Consider the following 17,419-nt stretch of genomic DNA (forward strand, 5'->3'; position numbering starts at 1 on the left):
GGGGCATAAGCTAAGCTAGCCATGTGGGCGGCTGGGTGCCGGGGACGCAGCTCAGCCGCTCTTATTACAACAGGGATCTATATTTTAACTCTGCCTCTGTTTCCATTGCCCCAGAGGCAGAGTCCCTGGTCCTCCCAGCGGCAGGCACAAGGGACAGCTTATTCTGACTTTGTAGGTCAGACATGGTGTTCCTTCCCTCTCCTCAGCCACTGCCACACATGAGCAGCGAGTCTCACTGCAGAAGAATGTGCCTGCCACTGCTTCTGGCTTTCATGACTGTGTGTTCTTTCACCAAGTACTGTGCTCTCTGTTAACAGCGATGGAAAAGGCCTCTCTCAGTGGCTTCCATGTAGCCTTTGAATCCTGGATATGTGGCTTCCAGGGCTGCAGAATTTCTCAGGGATTTGGTGTTCTCACCAATAACATGGAAATCAAGGGACGACAGCATTAGCTGGTTTTATAGATAAAACCCAAAAAGGGGGGTCAAGTCCAAAAACAGAGCCCAGCATCCAGAAAAGCCAGGGTGGATGTACTGATCATCATAGCATTACTGTGGCTCAACAGCTCCCTTTTGCCACTTCAGAGAAAAAGAATTCACCCAGCTACCCCTGACTTGAGCCCTTTCTCTTCTCAATCAGGGAAGAAACCCTCAAGTAGAAGACCTCCAGCTTCAATGCACACATGTTACCATGTTCAGTGCCATGGACTATAGGATGTCACCAGGGAAAACAGGCCTGCTGTATTAGCAGAGGCCACGGCTTATGAGTGATGAGTGCAGATGCCAGAGGGACCTGGGCAGGGTGCCCATGTGTACTTCAGGCTCCACCCCCTTAGCCCTGCGTTTTCACCTGACTGTACGAGCTGTGCCCTTCACATGACTGTGCATGCTCACAGCACAATCATGAGGTTCACATGAGCGGTGAAGCTGGGCTATGTCCATAGCCATGTTGTATGTGACACAAGGTTCCTTCCAGGTATGTATCTACCCCATCCCTGTAACCCTGTCTTTACCCTGGGGGCCTCTGACTAGCTTCAAGGCAATGTAGCCATGGGAAAGTCTTGATACCCATTCTTCTCTGCTTCCTGCCCCAAGCACCTTCAGCCTCAGGTTTCAACTGAGAAACAGGACAACTCTCAAGGAAGGGTCACACACTTCTGAACAACTTTCTTTATTTCTTCTTTTTAATTCAAGAGAAATAAGAAAAGCGAACAACACTTCTGAGGCTATACTGTGATAAGTACATACCACAGTTATATAAAGTAACTTACAAAACCAAGGGAGAACAGTCCCCGAGGCTGTCCTCACAGCCTCCCTGCCCTCCGAGGGAAGAGGGCCCCTCCTTCAAGGCCATTGTTTTCTCGGACAAGTGTCCACCTCTCCACGGCTATAAAAGAGACATGCTTATTCTGCTTATTTGGCCTTGTTTCTCTGAAAGTCCGAGTCATATCTTGTTCACTGGTCCATGACACACACACACAGGAAGCAGGGTTTTACAAGATTTTGTGGGTCGGATGTGCTGGGCTGGGGGTTTAGGGGTATATACCACTCTTCGCACTGACCTCTGGCTCTGCTCAAGTTCTGAGGGGGGGCCAGGAAACTGAGACCCCCATATTGTATCTACTAGAGGTACTGTCCCAGGGGGACATTTCGCTGGGCATTCTGTTGTTTGTTGGCTTGCCCTCTTGAGTGGTAGTTAAAGGAGTGCCTGCATAAGCTGGGGCAAGAAGAGGAAGAACAGGTGGGGATGAGTCATGCCAAAGTTGGCACAGAATTCTGATGGGTAACCAGAAGGCACTGGGGAGGTAGAACCATATACCTAGCCATAACCAGTTTCTTATGCAGATCCTCTCCACCGGTTCCTCCATCACTGCCTTCTCTGGTTCAGTCTTTGAAGGCTACCCAGACCCTGCTTTGACATCTTTTTCTCTTATTTTCATGACCCTGGAAAAGCTGACAACATTCTCAAGCCCTACTGTCAAGATCTGTCAAGTGGAGAGGGTCATGTGAACTTCAAAGCATGACTGTACATAGTGGGGCCATGTCATTTAAAAGCCCATGACAGGGCCCAGAACATAGTAAGGGCTCAACAAATGGCCGCTTCACTGTGGTGAGCTGACACTGGTACGCCCACTGTAGTTATCAAATCTGTGTGGATTCAGATGCGATGATCAGAAGCACTGGGCAGTGTTCTAGAAAGAATACAGACTCTTTCTAGTTTCCTGTGCTGTCTGCGGAGTTCAGGTGTCCCAGATGTCGGGGTTAGTGGAGGGTCTGGTCTGGAGGACCTCCATTACTGTCCCCTTGACAGCTCTGTGGGCCAGAAGCTGTTCTGTCCCTAGACTTCGGTGCCTTCCCTGGGGAAGAGCACACTGTTGGTGTTAATGCTATTGTAGAAATGTGGGCTGAATTGGTTGAGGACAGAGCCTCCATAGCCTAGAGCATTGGTGGGTACCGGGTTGGCCCATTCACCCCCACTCCCATGGCTACTGAGGTTGGTGAGGGGGGTGTATGAGTTGAAACCCAGTGAGTTCTGCCCCATCTTGTCAGCAGGCTCCGGGTTCAGTCCTGGTGTGGCCACAGAGCGGCTTATGGGGTTTGTCCCACTCACATAGGCTGTCATGGTGGAGAGGAAGTTGTTGAGACATGGGGTCCCTGAGGGGGCAGGGGAGGACCGCTTCTCTGGGGAGCTGGTGGTGTCTGGTGAGGCCGTGTCTAAGACGTCCTGAGGCTCTGTGGACTTGGGACTGCCTGCCAGGAGGCTGCTCTCTGTTTTCTCTGAAACCAAGGAGCCGGCGCTAGAGGAAGCATCCGATTTTCTCTTCCTCTTCCGGCGGAAGTTTCCATTGTCGAACATCTTCTCACAGTTGGGATCCAGAGTCCAGTAGTTCCCTTTGCCTGAGACAAAAGTGGGAGACATTAAGAAAACAGAGAGCTGGACACAAGCCTCATTCCATTGGTCTGCAATGTCCTAAGCTAAAACCAAGGGCAACAATGCGAAGAAGAACAAAGCCAGGACAGAAGTGGAGAAATTCCACAAACATTTGCTCACCCTACCACCACCTCTCTCTATCACACCCCACACACCTACCTCTCTCTGAGCATTCCTCTGCACACCCTTCTCTCTCTAAATGCCCCCCACTCCCCACATAAGAGGCTCTGGAGAGTGCGCAGAAAAGCAGTGTAGGGCCTGAAGGAGTTTACAAGGTTGATCCCTTTAAGGGTAAAGTGTAGGGGTACAGGGATCCAGAGAAGAGCGTGGTACTGGTTAGGGCCTCTATTTCTTACTAAGATTCAGAAAAGGCCCAGAAACAGTTTTAGACTTCTAGATTTCTCCTTTAAGATGGACTTGAGCCCTGGCTCTGCTCCTCGGTGACAGTGGACTTTGGCTAAATCTCAGTTTTCTTGCCTGGAAAGTTCCCATCTCCCGAGACTCACGGTGGGAAAGGACAGACACTACATGTATCCAAGAGACATACAGCTGAGGTGCCACCAGAAGAGAAACCGTGGCTGTTCCCTGCTACTCTGAGCTGGAATGCGGGGAACACCTTGCATGGGACAGGCTCTCTTCTGAGGGACAAACAGATCTGACAAAGACTGACTTCAAAGAGGGGCAGAGGTGGGGCTCTAAGCCTAAGCTTCCTGTATGAGAACCAAACTAGACTTCCATTCTGGAACCTGGGTTGAGGAATATTTTACATTTCTCTCTGTAAAGTCTGTGGCTCATCATTTCAAAGGAGCATTCCAATCTCAGCGGGGAAACTGGGTTTAAGTCAAGTGCCATCTCTACCTTCCCAATCTGTCACTTTGGGAAGGCAGCATCACTCCAGAATGTTGTTTTCCTCATCTGAGCAATGGGTTCACTGAGAGGCCCCCTGCAGGGTGCTGCTAGGATTAAAGGAAGTTCTGTGTGGAGGGGAGGACATGTAGAGAGGCATGCCACGAGGCCATCAGTGGTGCCCAACCAAGGCCAGGTCCTCTCTGCTACAGGTGTGGCTTGCTTCGTTCTAGTCCTACCAAGGACTTCTGTGCTGGCCACTGAAGCTCATGTGAATAATAATGACTGCAGCATATTGAGTTTCCCCCGCACAATAAAGACCGTGCAGAAACAATTTTGAATTCAGATAAGGAAACCGAGGTTCAGCAAATGCAACTTCCCTGAGACACCGAAGCCTGCATCTGCTTCCAGAATCCACATTCTCCCCTTCCCCTGCAGGGTTCCTCTTAGCCCTGTCTCCTAGCAGCTTCCAGTTTGGTGGATAGAGTGGCAGCAGTAGTTAGAACTTTCTAGAATACAGTTCGGAGAAGAAATGAACTAAGTCCTGAGGGATGGCTGCAGCCTTCCAAGGGCTGGTCGCCTACTCCTTAGGCACCGCTGTCTTACCTGGGTCGTCCTCGTCGCGGGGCACCTTCTTGAAGCAGTCGTTGAGAGACAGGTTGTGGCGGATGGAGTTCTGCCAGCCGGCCTTGCTCTTGTTGTAAAAGGGGAAGTTGTCGGCCACGTACTGGTAGATCTGGCTCAGCGTGAGGCGCTGGTCAGGCGCACCGTGGATGGCCATGGCAATGAGGGCTGAGTAGGAATATGGTGGGCGCACCAGCTTCATGAGCTCCTCCTGAGACGGGATAGGTAGCCAGCCCAGGTCGCTGGGCAGTAGCTGCCTTTGCATGCCATAGGCCTGGGGCAGGAAGGGGCTGGCGTTGGTGCCAGGCAAGTAGGGTGGTGGGGTCATGGCTGGCCCATTGAGCCAGAGGTAGGGATTAGGGGTGGCCCCGTACTCTCCACCACCCTCGAAGGAGGGGGGGCGCTGAGGGCTGGGCATGCCCTGGGTGTGGAAGAAGTTCTCATAGTAAAGATTCATCTCGGGGGGCTCCTGGCCGATGCTGGGGAACTGGGGGCTGCATCGCGGTGGCGAGGGTGCCGGGAGGTCGAAGGAACTCATGCTGGGGCTGGGTTCGGGTAGCCACCTGCTGCACCTGTGCTCTCCGGAGCTGTCCCTGACAGGTGTTCAGCTGGCCCTGGCCTCCTGTGACTTATACCCCTAGGGCTTGGCTGGGTGGCCCCACCCAGGGGCGGCCACCTGCCAGCAGAGGCCAGGACCCGCCTCCCTCTCTCTTTTCCCTGCTGGCTGTGGCCTTGGTCTCCACTAATGATACCCTACCGGAGACTCCTTATAGCTGATACCCCAAATGACAAGGATTTCCCTCTATCCTTCTCCGGCTTATTTTCCCAGCATCCCAGCTTACCTTTCTCTTTCCCTTTCAGTTCTCCTCCCTCCTCACTTTCCATCTCTTTCTCCCTCCTGCCTGTCGTCTCTACAGCTTATTCTGTGTTTCCTTGTTTTTCATCCTTTGTTTCCCTTTCTCTACATCTGGTTCTTTTTCTGTCTCTGTTTCCCATTCCCTCCTGTTTCTTGCTCCCCACCCTCATTTCCCCTTTCACCTCTGTCCCCCATTCCCTAACCAATGCCCCCCCATTCCCATTATCAGCAGCTCATGCTTTGGGCTTTGGAAGGGAAGATGCATTTTCTGGAGCTGCCAAGAGGTCCCCAGTGCCTAGAGAGTCAGAGGGGTGCTTGGCTTCTGAAGAGGACGTGTGCAGCCCCCTCCTGCTCCTAACACACACACACACACACACACACACACACACACACACACACTGCAGATGGGCAGAAGGCAGTGGGAAGGCTACAGTGGACATGGCCTGGGGAGCCACCAAGATGAGCAGGCTCCTTAAAGAGATCATCAGAAGGGAGAGGATGGGAATTGGATTTTAGGGAGACATGATACAAGTTTATTTCTAGCTCTAAGGCACAGCAGTATCCCCAGATCTTCAGTTGCTCTAATGTTGGGGGAAGTTGTTGTACAGAGACCTCTGGCATGGAGGGAGCTGGGGCAACACCAGGGCCCCCAGGTGCCCATGCTTTTCCCCAGTCTTCCAGCTTGTGAGACAATGCTTACAGCCAGGCCCGGCTTCCCTTAGCTTCTCAGCCAGGGCAGGTCTCCCCTTGGGGTTCTATTGTAGATCCCAGTTGAAAGCAGTTGCTGAGCCCCCCTCTCCAGGCTTTAAAGTTGTCCATACACACCAGGCTCTGAGCTGGGGGGAGGGGGGCGGTGGCTGGAGGGCTCCTCTGGGGCAGGCGGTGCTTTCCTGATGAGGTTCTGGAAACAGCTGAGCCACCTCTCTGATGGGTCAGCTGGAGGAAAATTGATGCAAGCTGTCTCTAATACCGCCCGCTGCCTTTCAGCGCCACTTCCTTCTCCTGACTCGTCTCTTCCTGCAGACGCCATGTTTCTTCGAGGCTGCGGGCATCACCAAGAGAGGTTGCTTGCCTAGGCCTTCTCTTCATTCTGATCTCCTGGACAGCTGTACCAGGTCGTAAGTACCACGGAGCTGCTTCCGTGTGCATTGTCTGGGTACCTGGTGAGGAGAGAACTGTGTTGGAGTGGTTTCCCTAGATTCCAAGGAGCCGCCCGTGCCCTTCATGGACAGTCAGGGAAAGGGCTTCCCTAACCGGGTCTAAACTTCAGACTCTAAAAGCTCCCCAAGTTCAAAACAAGTAAATTTGGCATGGTTTTTCAGCACACTAAAACAGTAGCGAGCACATTTTTGTTTAGTCTCTCAACTAGGAAGCCTTAGCTAGCCGATGGTGGAGCCCTGAATTTTCACAATACACCCCTAAGGGCATGCAGAACTATGGGTGAAAAGCTGTACTATTAATCTTGCAGCTCTACTTTTCAGTGTTCATTTTCCAGAACTAGACAGAGCGGAGATGTGTTGAATCTCCACCGTGGCTTTGCTTATTACATCACCATAACGAATCATTGCTACCACGTGGCCAGCAATGAGGGCTTGGTTCGTTAACGAGTGCCTCCTCCAAATGCTGTGGCCTTATGCAGTTATGAAAAGTAGATTGTGGAAGAACAATTATATATTAGTCGGGGTGGAAATATGGCTGGATTTAAATGAAACTTGGAGAAACGGACTTCAATACCATGTTTTTTAAAAAATGAAACCAAACCTATTTTATATACACACAAATACAAGGTAAACGAATGTAAAAATTAATTTTACGGATGGAGAGTTTTGTTTTGTGTAGTTTCTAATTTAAGTGGTTTGAGAAGCAAGCATGCCATTGCTTTGTTTTGGGGAGAAATGTCAAAGATCAGAAAGAAGGGGTCTGGAGGCATGGCTCAGCAGGGCAGAGTGTTTGATCTCCAGAGAACCCAAGTTCAATTCCCAGCACCCACACTGGGCAACTTGTGACCACCTGTAAGTCCAACTCTGCAGAATCCAGTGCCCTCTCAGGTCTCTACGGTCACCCGTGTGCATGCGCAAACACACATGCACACACGCATACACACGTGCACACATGCCGGAACACGCACAGGCATGAACCCAGAAAGAAGCAGTTTTAGGGTCACAGCAAACACAGGTTCTGAGCCCTGGTGGACCCACTTGTCAGTCCTAGCTTTCCTCGGGCTGGTCCTTAAAGGTGACTTAGCTCTTCCCATTCTCAATCTTCTCAGGTGAAAGTGGGAAAAGGCAAGTCCTTAACTCACAACATGGTTGTGAAGTAAATCGTTTTGCTTGGCACAGAGAGGCAGCAATGGACGTTATACGGTGGTCACTCTGGACTTGATATACACAATCGGACCCTCCAGGAGCTTACACCTTGTGTGATAATTGGTGGTTTTGCCAGCCAGAGGCCAGGGGAAGAGGGACAAGCATATCAGTGAAAGGAACGGACAGGGGTCATGTTCAGTGTCACAGATCACACAGCCAGACTCTGATACTGGCAGATAATGGGGTTCCTGTGAGGAGTCTCCTGGCTAGGAGACATTTTTAGAGACATGCACAATTGAGTCCCCTGAGTTACATATGGATCAGTTTCTCCCCCACGCCCCCCAAAAACTTGGCTTGTTGTAGGAGGCCCTGTCTGGTCCCCAGAGGGCAGAGGGTGGGAACCTTAGTCCCTGTGCATCATCATAGGGTGAGTCCTTAGACCAGGGGAATCCGTTTCAGATTTTCATAAACCCTGGCTCAGGCACTGCAAAGGGATAAACAGCAGCAGCTGCCTGGCCAAGCCTGGGACTTCTGGGGAAAGACCCAAACATCTCATTTGTGGATGAAGTTGTTTTTAGACCTTTCGAGAATTCCCAGAAGAGAAATTCAAATCTGAGGAAATGTGTCCTGGTTAATCATATCAACAGACAAGCAGACAAACACATAAAGATTGAGGAGTACTTCTAAGCTGTCCCAGGGAAGGCTACAGAGGCAGTTAATTTGATACGCTACAGAAAGACACCTTCTTGAGTGGGAACACCCACGTGTTCTGAGCCCCACGTGCCGTACAAGCGACAAGACGATAAAGCGTTACAAACACAGTCCTTGGGATTGGTCCCGGCTTTGCCATTTGGTAGTTGTGTGATCTGGGCCAAGTTTCCTAATCTTACAAGGCCTCACTTTGTTTATGTGTAACGTGGAGACACAAATGGTATCCTCCTCAAGGCAAGTGAAGGAAAAGATTACGCGATTCACGGAAAGCACAGAGCCTGGAAGCGGTCAAAAGGGCAGACACTGAGAATGAGTGACAGTGGCCAGTTCTGGAGGCCAGGCAATGACAAGGGAGGTGGCTCTGGGCAGAGGGCCCAGCATTGTGTCTTCCTCTGTTTGCTTTGGCCATTTGGGAGCAATGCCCCTGGAGGGAGAGAGGAAGGGTCTGGTGTATGTTCCCGGCATTCCACTGTTGTCTTGACTGGTCCAGAGGCCTGGGGTACCTCATGCTCTGCAGAGATGACCAACTCACAGACACCGGACTAGACTAGCTGACCAGCTGCAGACACAGCTGGCCTTGACTTGAGAGGTAGATGGTCATCTTGCATCTTTAGAGATTTAATGTCAATTCAGCTACCGAGAGGACGGGACCCTCTACTATGAATTTTTACACACAATGGTTCACTTAGCTCTGCAGACTACATTGTGGGATGAGTATTTGGTTTTCTTGCTCGGAGCTGGGGACAAAAGGTTCAGGGCAGGTGGATAACCACGGAGGAAACAGATGAGAACGAACTTGGCTGCCGGCCGTGCACTGGGGCTGAAGCAGATCAACTGCCACACACCCAGGGAGAGGCGAAACCAGGCCCTGGTGCTAGACTTGGAGTTTCACTGTGATACCTCAGATAGCAGACTGATGGTTCTGGGTCTCAATTTCTACGTTGGTAAAGGGAAAAAAAAAATCCAACTACCTCTGAGTGTTGCTCAGGACTACACAGTGGGCTTGCAGACATTGTAAAACCCAGTTCCCATCTGGGATGCAGGGACTCCAGGGAGTGGGAGACGCTGAGGTCCTACCAGCTGTGGCTATATTAGCAGGGGTTCATGGACTTTACCTGTGCTGTACCTTTGCCCTTGATGGGGGTTTGCTCCGTGGGTTTGTTCTCCTTTCTACACACGAAACAGCAATGACTTCCCAGGTTTTAAGGAGGTTCTTGATGTAGAAATGGGTTGTGATGGGGAATCAGGGTAGGGACTAGTTTCAAGCTCTTGCACTATAGCTTCCTCATCTGCAAGATGAGGTGAGAGGCTCAGTGTTGCTTCCCTACTCTCTACAAATGGCTTCCCATAAGCATAACCAGCTCCTACCTGGTTCTCTTACTCTGCCTAGCCAGCAACAGTCACGAGAGCATGTTTTGAGATATTTGGGGAGTTGACACAGGGATGGTGTCTGTGCCCCAGGGAGAGGTTGGTAGAAGTCTTCTAGCTGGGGTGTCCCCCAAGCTGAGGGTGCTGTTCATACTTTTGGCGGCTTCTGTGCTTAGGAAGAAGAAACATAGGTCAATACCGCCCTCTGGCGGTCTTTTCCTTAAAAGCAGGTCAGAGAGAGGTGCTTGAATACAAGTTCCAGGCCAGACCAATGGTTTGGCAAGAAAGGGCAGGAGACATACGTGAAAGCGTCAAGTGTGGTGCTCCCAGGACAGGTCAGGAATATTTTATAAAGGAGGCATGACTCTTAAGAAAAATCCCTTGTCTCTCTGCCCCGGCAGAGTGAGTACTTGGTTGGAATGAAGTTGAGTCTTTAGGAGGCAGCCTGGCCGTTTTGAGCTGCATGGATCTGAATTCTATTCCTGTAACTGTGTTTTCTGAGAGTCTCAGTGCTGTTTAGCTTCGGGAGTTCTGCTTTCTCATCTCCAGGATCTGTTGCAAAGACTGAAGTAATACAGCCCATGAGACAACACGTGGACAGCAGTCATGCTGTCCGTGATTGGGCACATGTTAGGCTGTCTCCGCAGGACATGGGGTTGTTGAGACTGACCCCTCTTGAAGGGTGTTTGTGCTGCTTATACTATTTAGAATGTTCTTAAATGGCTGCCCTATTTTTAAAGCCTGGTCAACTAACTTTAAGGATAAGGCTCTGTGATTCTTCTGGAACTGGACCGCCAGCAGTCGGCTTCATTTGTCATGAGTAGGAAGGACAGGTTCTTAAGGTCTTGCACCATTCTGGGTCTGAACTCAGCCAACTTCATAAGTGGTCATAAAATAACTCTGGTCACAAAAATCTTTTCCCTGGAGTTATTAAGTTATTAAGAGAAAGCAATAGGGTCAATCGTGCTTCTTGTTGCAGGAGTTTGGGCTCTAAACCCTGACTATAAGGGTTACTAATTACAGATTCTAAAGAGATGAATTCATACTTTATAAATCACCACATAAGTCACAATACTGCGTGCTCTGTGAGTTTGGTGGGTTTCAACTTTTTTTTTTCCTACTCTCTCCTGGGGGCAGGAGGAGTCTAGTTTAAACTACCTGCTCCAGTTTTACTGCCTCCTCCTCCTCCTCCTCCTCCTCCTCCTCCTCCTCCTCCTGTCCCTCTGCTCTTCACCGAATCCATTCTCTTCCTTCTAAAGTCACCTCTAAAGAGAACCCCTGGGGAAGGAAACGCTAGGTTGGAATTGGCACTTTCCTCTCCAGCACACTCAACTTGGGTCTCACATCCCTGCCCCAAATATTCACCTTCTCAAACTATCACTCCCATGAGCCAATGGCGTACTCGTAGAGAAAACCGAGGTTCTGCATGTACAGAATACAGTCACATGTCGTGTAATGTTTTCTGACCAACAGCGTGATTGACTGTCTCACATACAGTGGTGACTCCATTGGCTGCAATGAAGCTGAGAATTCCTACTGCCGGCCTATGTCTTACAGCTGTGATGATGCTGTAGAAACACATCCCTTTTGTGTTTGTGCTGTTAGTATAAACACAGAGTGCTGCCTGTCATCCGAGCCTATATTAGCCACAACACACACAGCACACAATATTGCATGATAAACGACCATGTTACTGTTTATTTACTTACTGTGTTGCACCTGTATCCGAGATTACACAGTGCATTCCTTCTTATACAAAATGGACTGTCAAACAGTATGCATGGTGACATCGGTAGTGACAGCCTCCTGGGTCTTGCCTTCTTCATGTCCCTCCACTGTCCCTCCACTCTAACAAGAGCCCATCTGGAGTGACTGGCCCAGACCATCTAGGTTTGTGGCAAGTAAACTCATGAGGCTTGCACAGTGACAAAAATCTCACATCTGTACCCCGAATACCAAGTGCCACAAGCCCATATCTGTGGGGTGTCAGGTGCTGAGTTCTCCAATTCTCCAGCCTAAATTTCAAAATGATTACAGATCCTCGGGCGGGAAGTTTATCGTGGGCTACTTGCACAATTGGTTTTCCTCTGGGAAAGGGGAAATAAGGTTATGCTGGGCCTGTGACCTTGGAACCCTCCACTCTGCACTGGCCAAAGGAATGGTTTAGTTCTTCCCAGGAGGACGCATTGTCTCCTGGACAGTACAGCTGCACCAATGGTGATCTGTATTCTATTTCTAAAGGTCACTGGATCCTCACCTTTGCTTCAAGAGGTTTCCATCTTTATTTCTGCATCCCTGGTATCTTCCGTAGATCCCTCTGTACCTGGAGGTATTGGAGCAGTTGAGCCTGGAGCCATGAGCCTGGTACCTCTGAGGAGGACTCGCTCTTCCTGTTTCCCCAGTGCCTGAGATGCAGTGCATCCTTCTCAGTGGTCTCTAGAAAAGGCCTAGACTGAAGCCACCTGTGGAGAGGTTAGGGGTGAGGGCTGTGTGTGTCTGTGTATGTGGCGTATCAATAACACAGCTGCCAACAGTCGCATGCACACTGAGGGTTTTGGTTCCTTACCAGGCAGCCATGCTAGCCATCCCTTTACATCTGAAATTCTTCATCTGTGGAGTCAGCCACCCATGGAGCAAAATATTCAGAAGAAAGTTGCTTCTGATTATACGAGGCTTTTTCTCATGAATCCCGAAATGAAATGGATAATCTTTCTGTAGAATCTGTATCACATTAGGTATTACAAAGGATCTGGAAATCATTTGACACGTGTAAGAGCACTTATTATATGCAAATGCGATGACATTTTACACTGGAGGCCTCCCTGAGCAGCTGTGTCTTTTAGTGTCATGGGTGATCCTCAAGTGAACTCCTTCATCATGGGTGGTCCCGAAGCCAACTCCTGCAGACATGGGGTGATGACTGTGTCTCCTTAGCATGTAGGTGGAAAAGCAGGGAAGGCCACCATGGAGCCTCTTCCAGGTCTGGCCATGGCCACCACTAGGAATGCCCTAGCCTCTTGCTAAGAATGCAGGGAGATCATCCCATTGGCAGGGGCTGACTCAGCCCCGGGAGCCACCATTGCCCATGTTCTAAGTTCCTTGCCTGGCTTAACACCCCTCTAGCATTGGCCCCTATCACAGAAGAGGAAATTGCTCTTAGCAAGGTGAAGTCCTTACCCCAGGGTTACAATTTTCTGTTTGCATTTCCTCAAGTATCTCGGATCCTGAAACACTATGCCCCTGTTCATGTCCTTTCATTTCTTGGGGCTTTGCTGGTAAAAGACAGAAGGGGGGTTGTCTAAGCTATCTTCAGCTGGTTTGTTTCTTGTCAACGCAATAAGAGCCAGAATCACGTGGAAAAGGGGAACACCCTTAATCAAACTGGCCCATAAGCAACTTCTTGCAGTATTTTCTTAATTAATGATTGATCTGGGAGGACCCAGCCCACTGCGGGTAGTTGCATCACTGGGCAAGTGATCCTGGACTGGGGAAAAAAAGCAAGCTGAGTGAGCCATGAGTTAGCAAGCCAGGAAATAGCAGACACAGTTCCTGCCCCAGGTTCCTGCTCCAGTTCCTGCTTTTACTTCCTTCCATGATAGACTATGATCTAGCAGTGAAGGATGAAATAAATCCTTTCTTCCCCACGTTCCTTCTGGTCATGATGTTGATCACCGCAGCACAAGTCAAGCTAGGACGGAGCTGTGACTATCTGGATCCCAGTTCCTCTGGAGAGAATTCGCCCTTATTCTGAAGAATCAAGCAGCCAGGCAAACAGAAGGTGGTGGGGTTGGGTGTGTGGGGGGGAGGGGGTAGTCTACCATTTTCTAGGCCTTGGCAAAGGTTCCAGGCATAGTCTTTGGTTAAAGACTGATGAACTCTGGGTATGACAGGTTTTCCTGTGTAGAATGTGTTCTGGTGGGAGTGATCTGATCTGGACGATGTGCAGGTCTGTTTGGACCTGCGAAGTCTACCACCTAGGGCCAATGAGCCATTTGGGTGGGAGAGGGCTATTTCCCTACCCCCTGTATCCTCCACAGTCACCCCAGCCAGCTGTGTGTTCTGCACCTCAGCCGACTCCCACACAAGTGAATGAAATGTGATGGGTTTTACGATCTGTCTTCTCAAGAGCTGCCGAGGGACTGAAGGATGGCACTTGGGAAGGAGTGTGTGACATTCTCATTTTGGCCAATGAGAAATAGGGGATGGAGCATTCTCCATCTTGCCTGTCCAGGGTGCCAAGAATAGACGAGCAGACACATCTGCCGAGCAGTTGGCTGTCTCTCTAGAGTGTGTCAGAAGGCTCTGGGCAGCACAAGTGATGATGATTCTGAATCGTCCCTGTGTTTCTCTGTTTCCCTTCTTTGCTGCATAGAGATGCATTCCTCGCTCTCAATTTAAAAATATCACAATTTCATTCTCGGGTTATATATTTAATGTTTACTCGAATTACCTGGCGCTCTTGTTCAGATGTGAAATAATCTGGAGTGGATCCCGGGAGTCTACCTTCCTAACCACATCATGAAAGACCCACGGTGTGGGGAGACTCTCACTCAAGTATCGGGATAACACAACTCCCCCGCCCCACCCCAGCAACTCACGGGAGACCATCCTAGCTGCAATCACACGAGGTTTATTGACAGGGGCCAAGACTCATAACCCAAGTAGCTGGGAGAAGGGGTATTTAAGGGAAGAAACCACAACCCAGTAATCCAAAAAGGGTAGGGAGGGCGTCAATGGAAAATTCTAAAAATACCAGTGATAATCACAAGGGGGTAACTCCTGTTTCTCAAGATTATTCTCCAGATTACAATCTAATTTTATCTTCAGCTAGTTCCTGGAACAGAGTCACTGAACCATCTAATCCTGGATTTCTGATTCTTCTCTCCCTGCTTAGAGTTTTGGCTCTATTTTTTTTCTGCTAGGGGGTGTCTGGATTTATCCAGGTCTTTCGGTCACAGGTGAGGCTGATGAAGCCTAACTGAAAACCAGTCAGTGTTGCCAGATTCTATGGGGTTTGGGCATGATTGCAAGCAGGGGCGGGTTTTAAAAACACACTCTCAGAATACTATTTTGCAGTTGCATCCTACAGAGTCTGAGAGCAATAGTTTCCTGCCTGTTAGTGAGGTCAGCATAGTGACGTCATAACCCCTACATTCCATGTGCGAAATGAGGGGCAGGTGCAGTGTGCACTGAGGTGTGAAGGGAGCCAAAGTGCTTAACTGGTTAAGATAAGGTGCTTAACTGGTTAAGATACTGATGATCACAGAAAGCATGGTGTCAGACAGCTCCTTGGTCATTCTGGAGTCCCTTCAAGTAGAAAATGGCAGGTGAGAGGGACAGAAGGCAGGTTATCAAGTCAGAGGGCTCTGTGTTCGCTTCCCAATGCTGAAACCAGTGGTCTACCACTTAGTGGGCTAAGATAATGCATTTTTTCCTCCATTCTATAGGTCAGAATTCTTCTATGGCTCTTACTGGGTTAAAATTAGGGTGCTGACAGAAGTGGGTTCTATCCGTGAGACTCTGGAGGAGAGCCTGATTCTTGTATTTTCCTGTTCAAAGGGGATGTTATACCCCTGAGCTTAGGACTTGTTCCTCTATATTCCAAACCAGCTGAAGCAACAAGTCCACTTCCCCTCATGTAACTTCCCTGACTCTTCCCAGCTATCCCCCTTTCCTTTCGAAAGGGCCTTGGTGGTGATACTGAGCCCCTGGGTAATCCAGAGCTGTGTGCTCTGTTTCAAGAAGCACTGATTCATCTTGTTCTGTTTGCAACCCTTATCTGCCCTCACCACATGACCCGGGCTACTCGGGTGCCCTGGGGATTTGGATGTGGCCATCTTTCATGGGGGGCGGGCATTATTCTGCTATCACAGGTACCGTGAAGTGTAAGAGGCTCCGTGTCATGCAATTGCAGAGTGGACCGTGCTGAAATCAAGACAGAATCTGGTTGAAAAAAAGGAAAAGTTGCAAGATAATCAAAGTCTCACCCAGTCTCCCAGAGTAAAGTCTGGTGGGAAGAGTAAGTCCTAAGACTAGGCTTGTAATGTTGGGCGTATGAAGACAGGGCGCCGTGAACCTCCCAACCTCCCTGCCTTCTCTCTGGTCAGATGGGAACAGCTCTGCCTTTTTTGGTGTTTTCCTCTCAAAGCTGTGCCTACCACACCTGGAGAAGAGTTCATTAGCTTAAGGGCACATATTCCTGATCCACTGTCCCGACAGAGACACCTAGAGCTGGCCTTGGGCTTTCTGAGATTCTCCTTGTAGCTTGGTCTCTGTATGGCAGCCTACAGTGTATGTGCTAAAACTTCCTTGGTCTATCCAGTGCTACTTTTTAAGAAAAGGTCAAAGGGCTCAGAGAATAGGTCCTTGGAATGGATTTATTATGGACATCCTGAGAAGAGATATCTGACCTCCTTCCCAGGGAAGGATCCATAGCTATAATATTTTTTAATTTAGAATAAGAGGAATGTGTTGGTAAGGGGTACCTGTCCTGTAGGCGGAACTGTAGGCTCTATCATCCTATTTGGAAATAGCATCTTTGCAGGGGTAATCAAGGTAAAATGGTGTCAACCTGGGTTGAAGTGGGGCTGTAAATCCAGTCCTTATGAGGAGATTTGGAGTCAGAGAACAGGCACAGAGAGGGCAGAGGACCATGCAGAAACAGGGGCAGAATTGGGGGCATAGCACAGCTATGAGAGAGAGTCAAGGAGCTCCAAGCACTGCAGCCACCAGCAAATCTTTTCCCCGGGGGCCCTGACACACAGATTTCAGACTCTCAGCTCTGAAACTGAGAACACAATTGTGGTAACGAATGATGCCTTTATTGTTTGATTATAGTGTGTACAGAAATCACAGGCAAAAGATGCAGACTAGTGGACTAGCGACAGGCTGCCATGGTCAATGTTTGTGTTCCTCGGACTTTCTAGCTCTGAGACAATCACCTGACAGAAACAACTTAGAGGTTTCAGTCTGCGTTCATGTGACTCATGATTCTGGTGACAGCCAAGGAGGACAGGACTGACAGGAAGTGACAGATGACAAAATGAACATTTTCTTTTTTTTTTTTCTTTCTTTTTTTTTTTTTTTTTTTTGGTTTTTCGAGACAGGGTTTCTTTGTGGTTTTGGAGCCTGTCCTGGAACTAGCTCTTGTAGACCAGGCTGGTCTTGAACTCACAAAGATCCGCCTGCCTCTGCCTCCCAAGTGCTGGGATTAAAGGCGTGTGCCACCACCGCCTGGCAATCAGCAAGATTTTATGCAAAAATGTTGCCTTTATTTGGAAGATAAACACAGTTAACGGAGATGGGATAAAACCAGGTGGATCTCTTACTTTTTTTTTGTTTGTTTTTGTTTCTCAAGACAGAGTTTTTCTGTGTAGCCCTGACTGTCCTGGAACCTGCTCTGTAGACCAAGCTGGCCTTGAACTCACAGAAATCTACTTATAACACATATAATGAGAAAATCAGCCATGGTGGTAGGAAATTGTAATGCCTCTGTTCAGTGTGCAGATGCAAATCCAGGTCCAATGGCCATGGGAAGCTGGCTCCTTTGGAGAGAACTTGGCAGTGCACCTGTATATTTAGTAAGTAGACTTTTTCCCAGGGGAGATTCTGGCTAGCAACTGGAGCAGGGAAAGAGGAATATGTGGATTTCTCAAAGACTAGTAAGTAGGAATCTGAAGTGACATCAAGAGCAGGGAGGAGACTGAAAATTCTGTTATGGTCCTCATGTTAGAGGGTCTCCATGGCGAGAAAACGGTAAGGGGATTGGTCTGATTCCT

The 17,419-nt window shown here is 49.3% G+C and overlaps 1 protein-coding gene across 2 annotated transcripts; it reads right to left on the reverse strand.

The window, feature by feature from the left end:
- Positions 1-2,336: 2,336 nt before the first annotated feature.
- On the reverse strand, positions 2,337-4,938 carry Foxi1 (forkhead box I1). Of its 2 annotated transcripts, none has more exons than XM_005350385.1 (2): positions 4,383-4,938; positions 2,337-2,614 (listed from the first exon to the last, which is right to left on the reverse strand). In XM_005350385.1, the coding sequence occupies exons 1-2, from the start codon at positions 4,936-4,938 to the stop codon at positions 2,337-2,339; spliced, it is 834 nt and encodes a 277-aa protein (XP_005350442.1). The 2 variants fall into 2 exon arrangements, with proteins under 2 accessions (XP_005350442.1, XP_005350441.1); XM_005350384.1 differs by having other exon boundaries at positions 2,337-2,896.
- Between the last annotated feature and the right edge of the window lie 12,481 nt (positions 4,939-17,419).

This window comes from Microtus ochrogaster, chromosome 7 (assembly GCF_000317375.1).
Source record: "Microtus ochrogaster isolate Prairie Vole_2 chromosome 7, MicOch1.0, whole genome shotgun sequence".
Lineage (NCBI taxonomy): Eukaryota > Metazoa > Chordata > Mammalia > Rodentia > Cricetidae > Microtus > Microtus ochrogaster.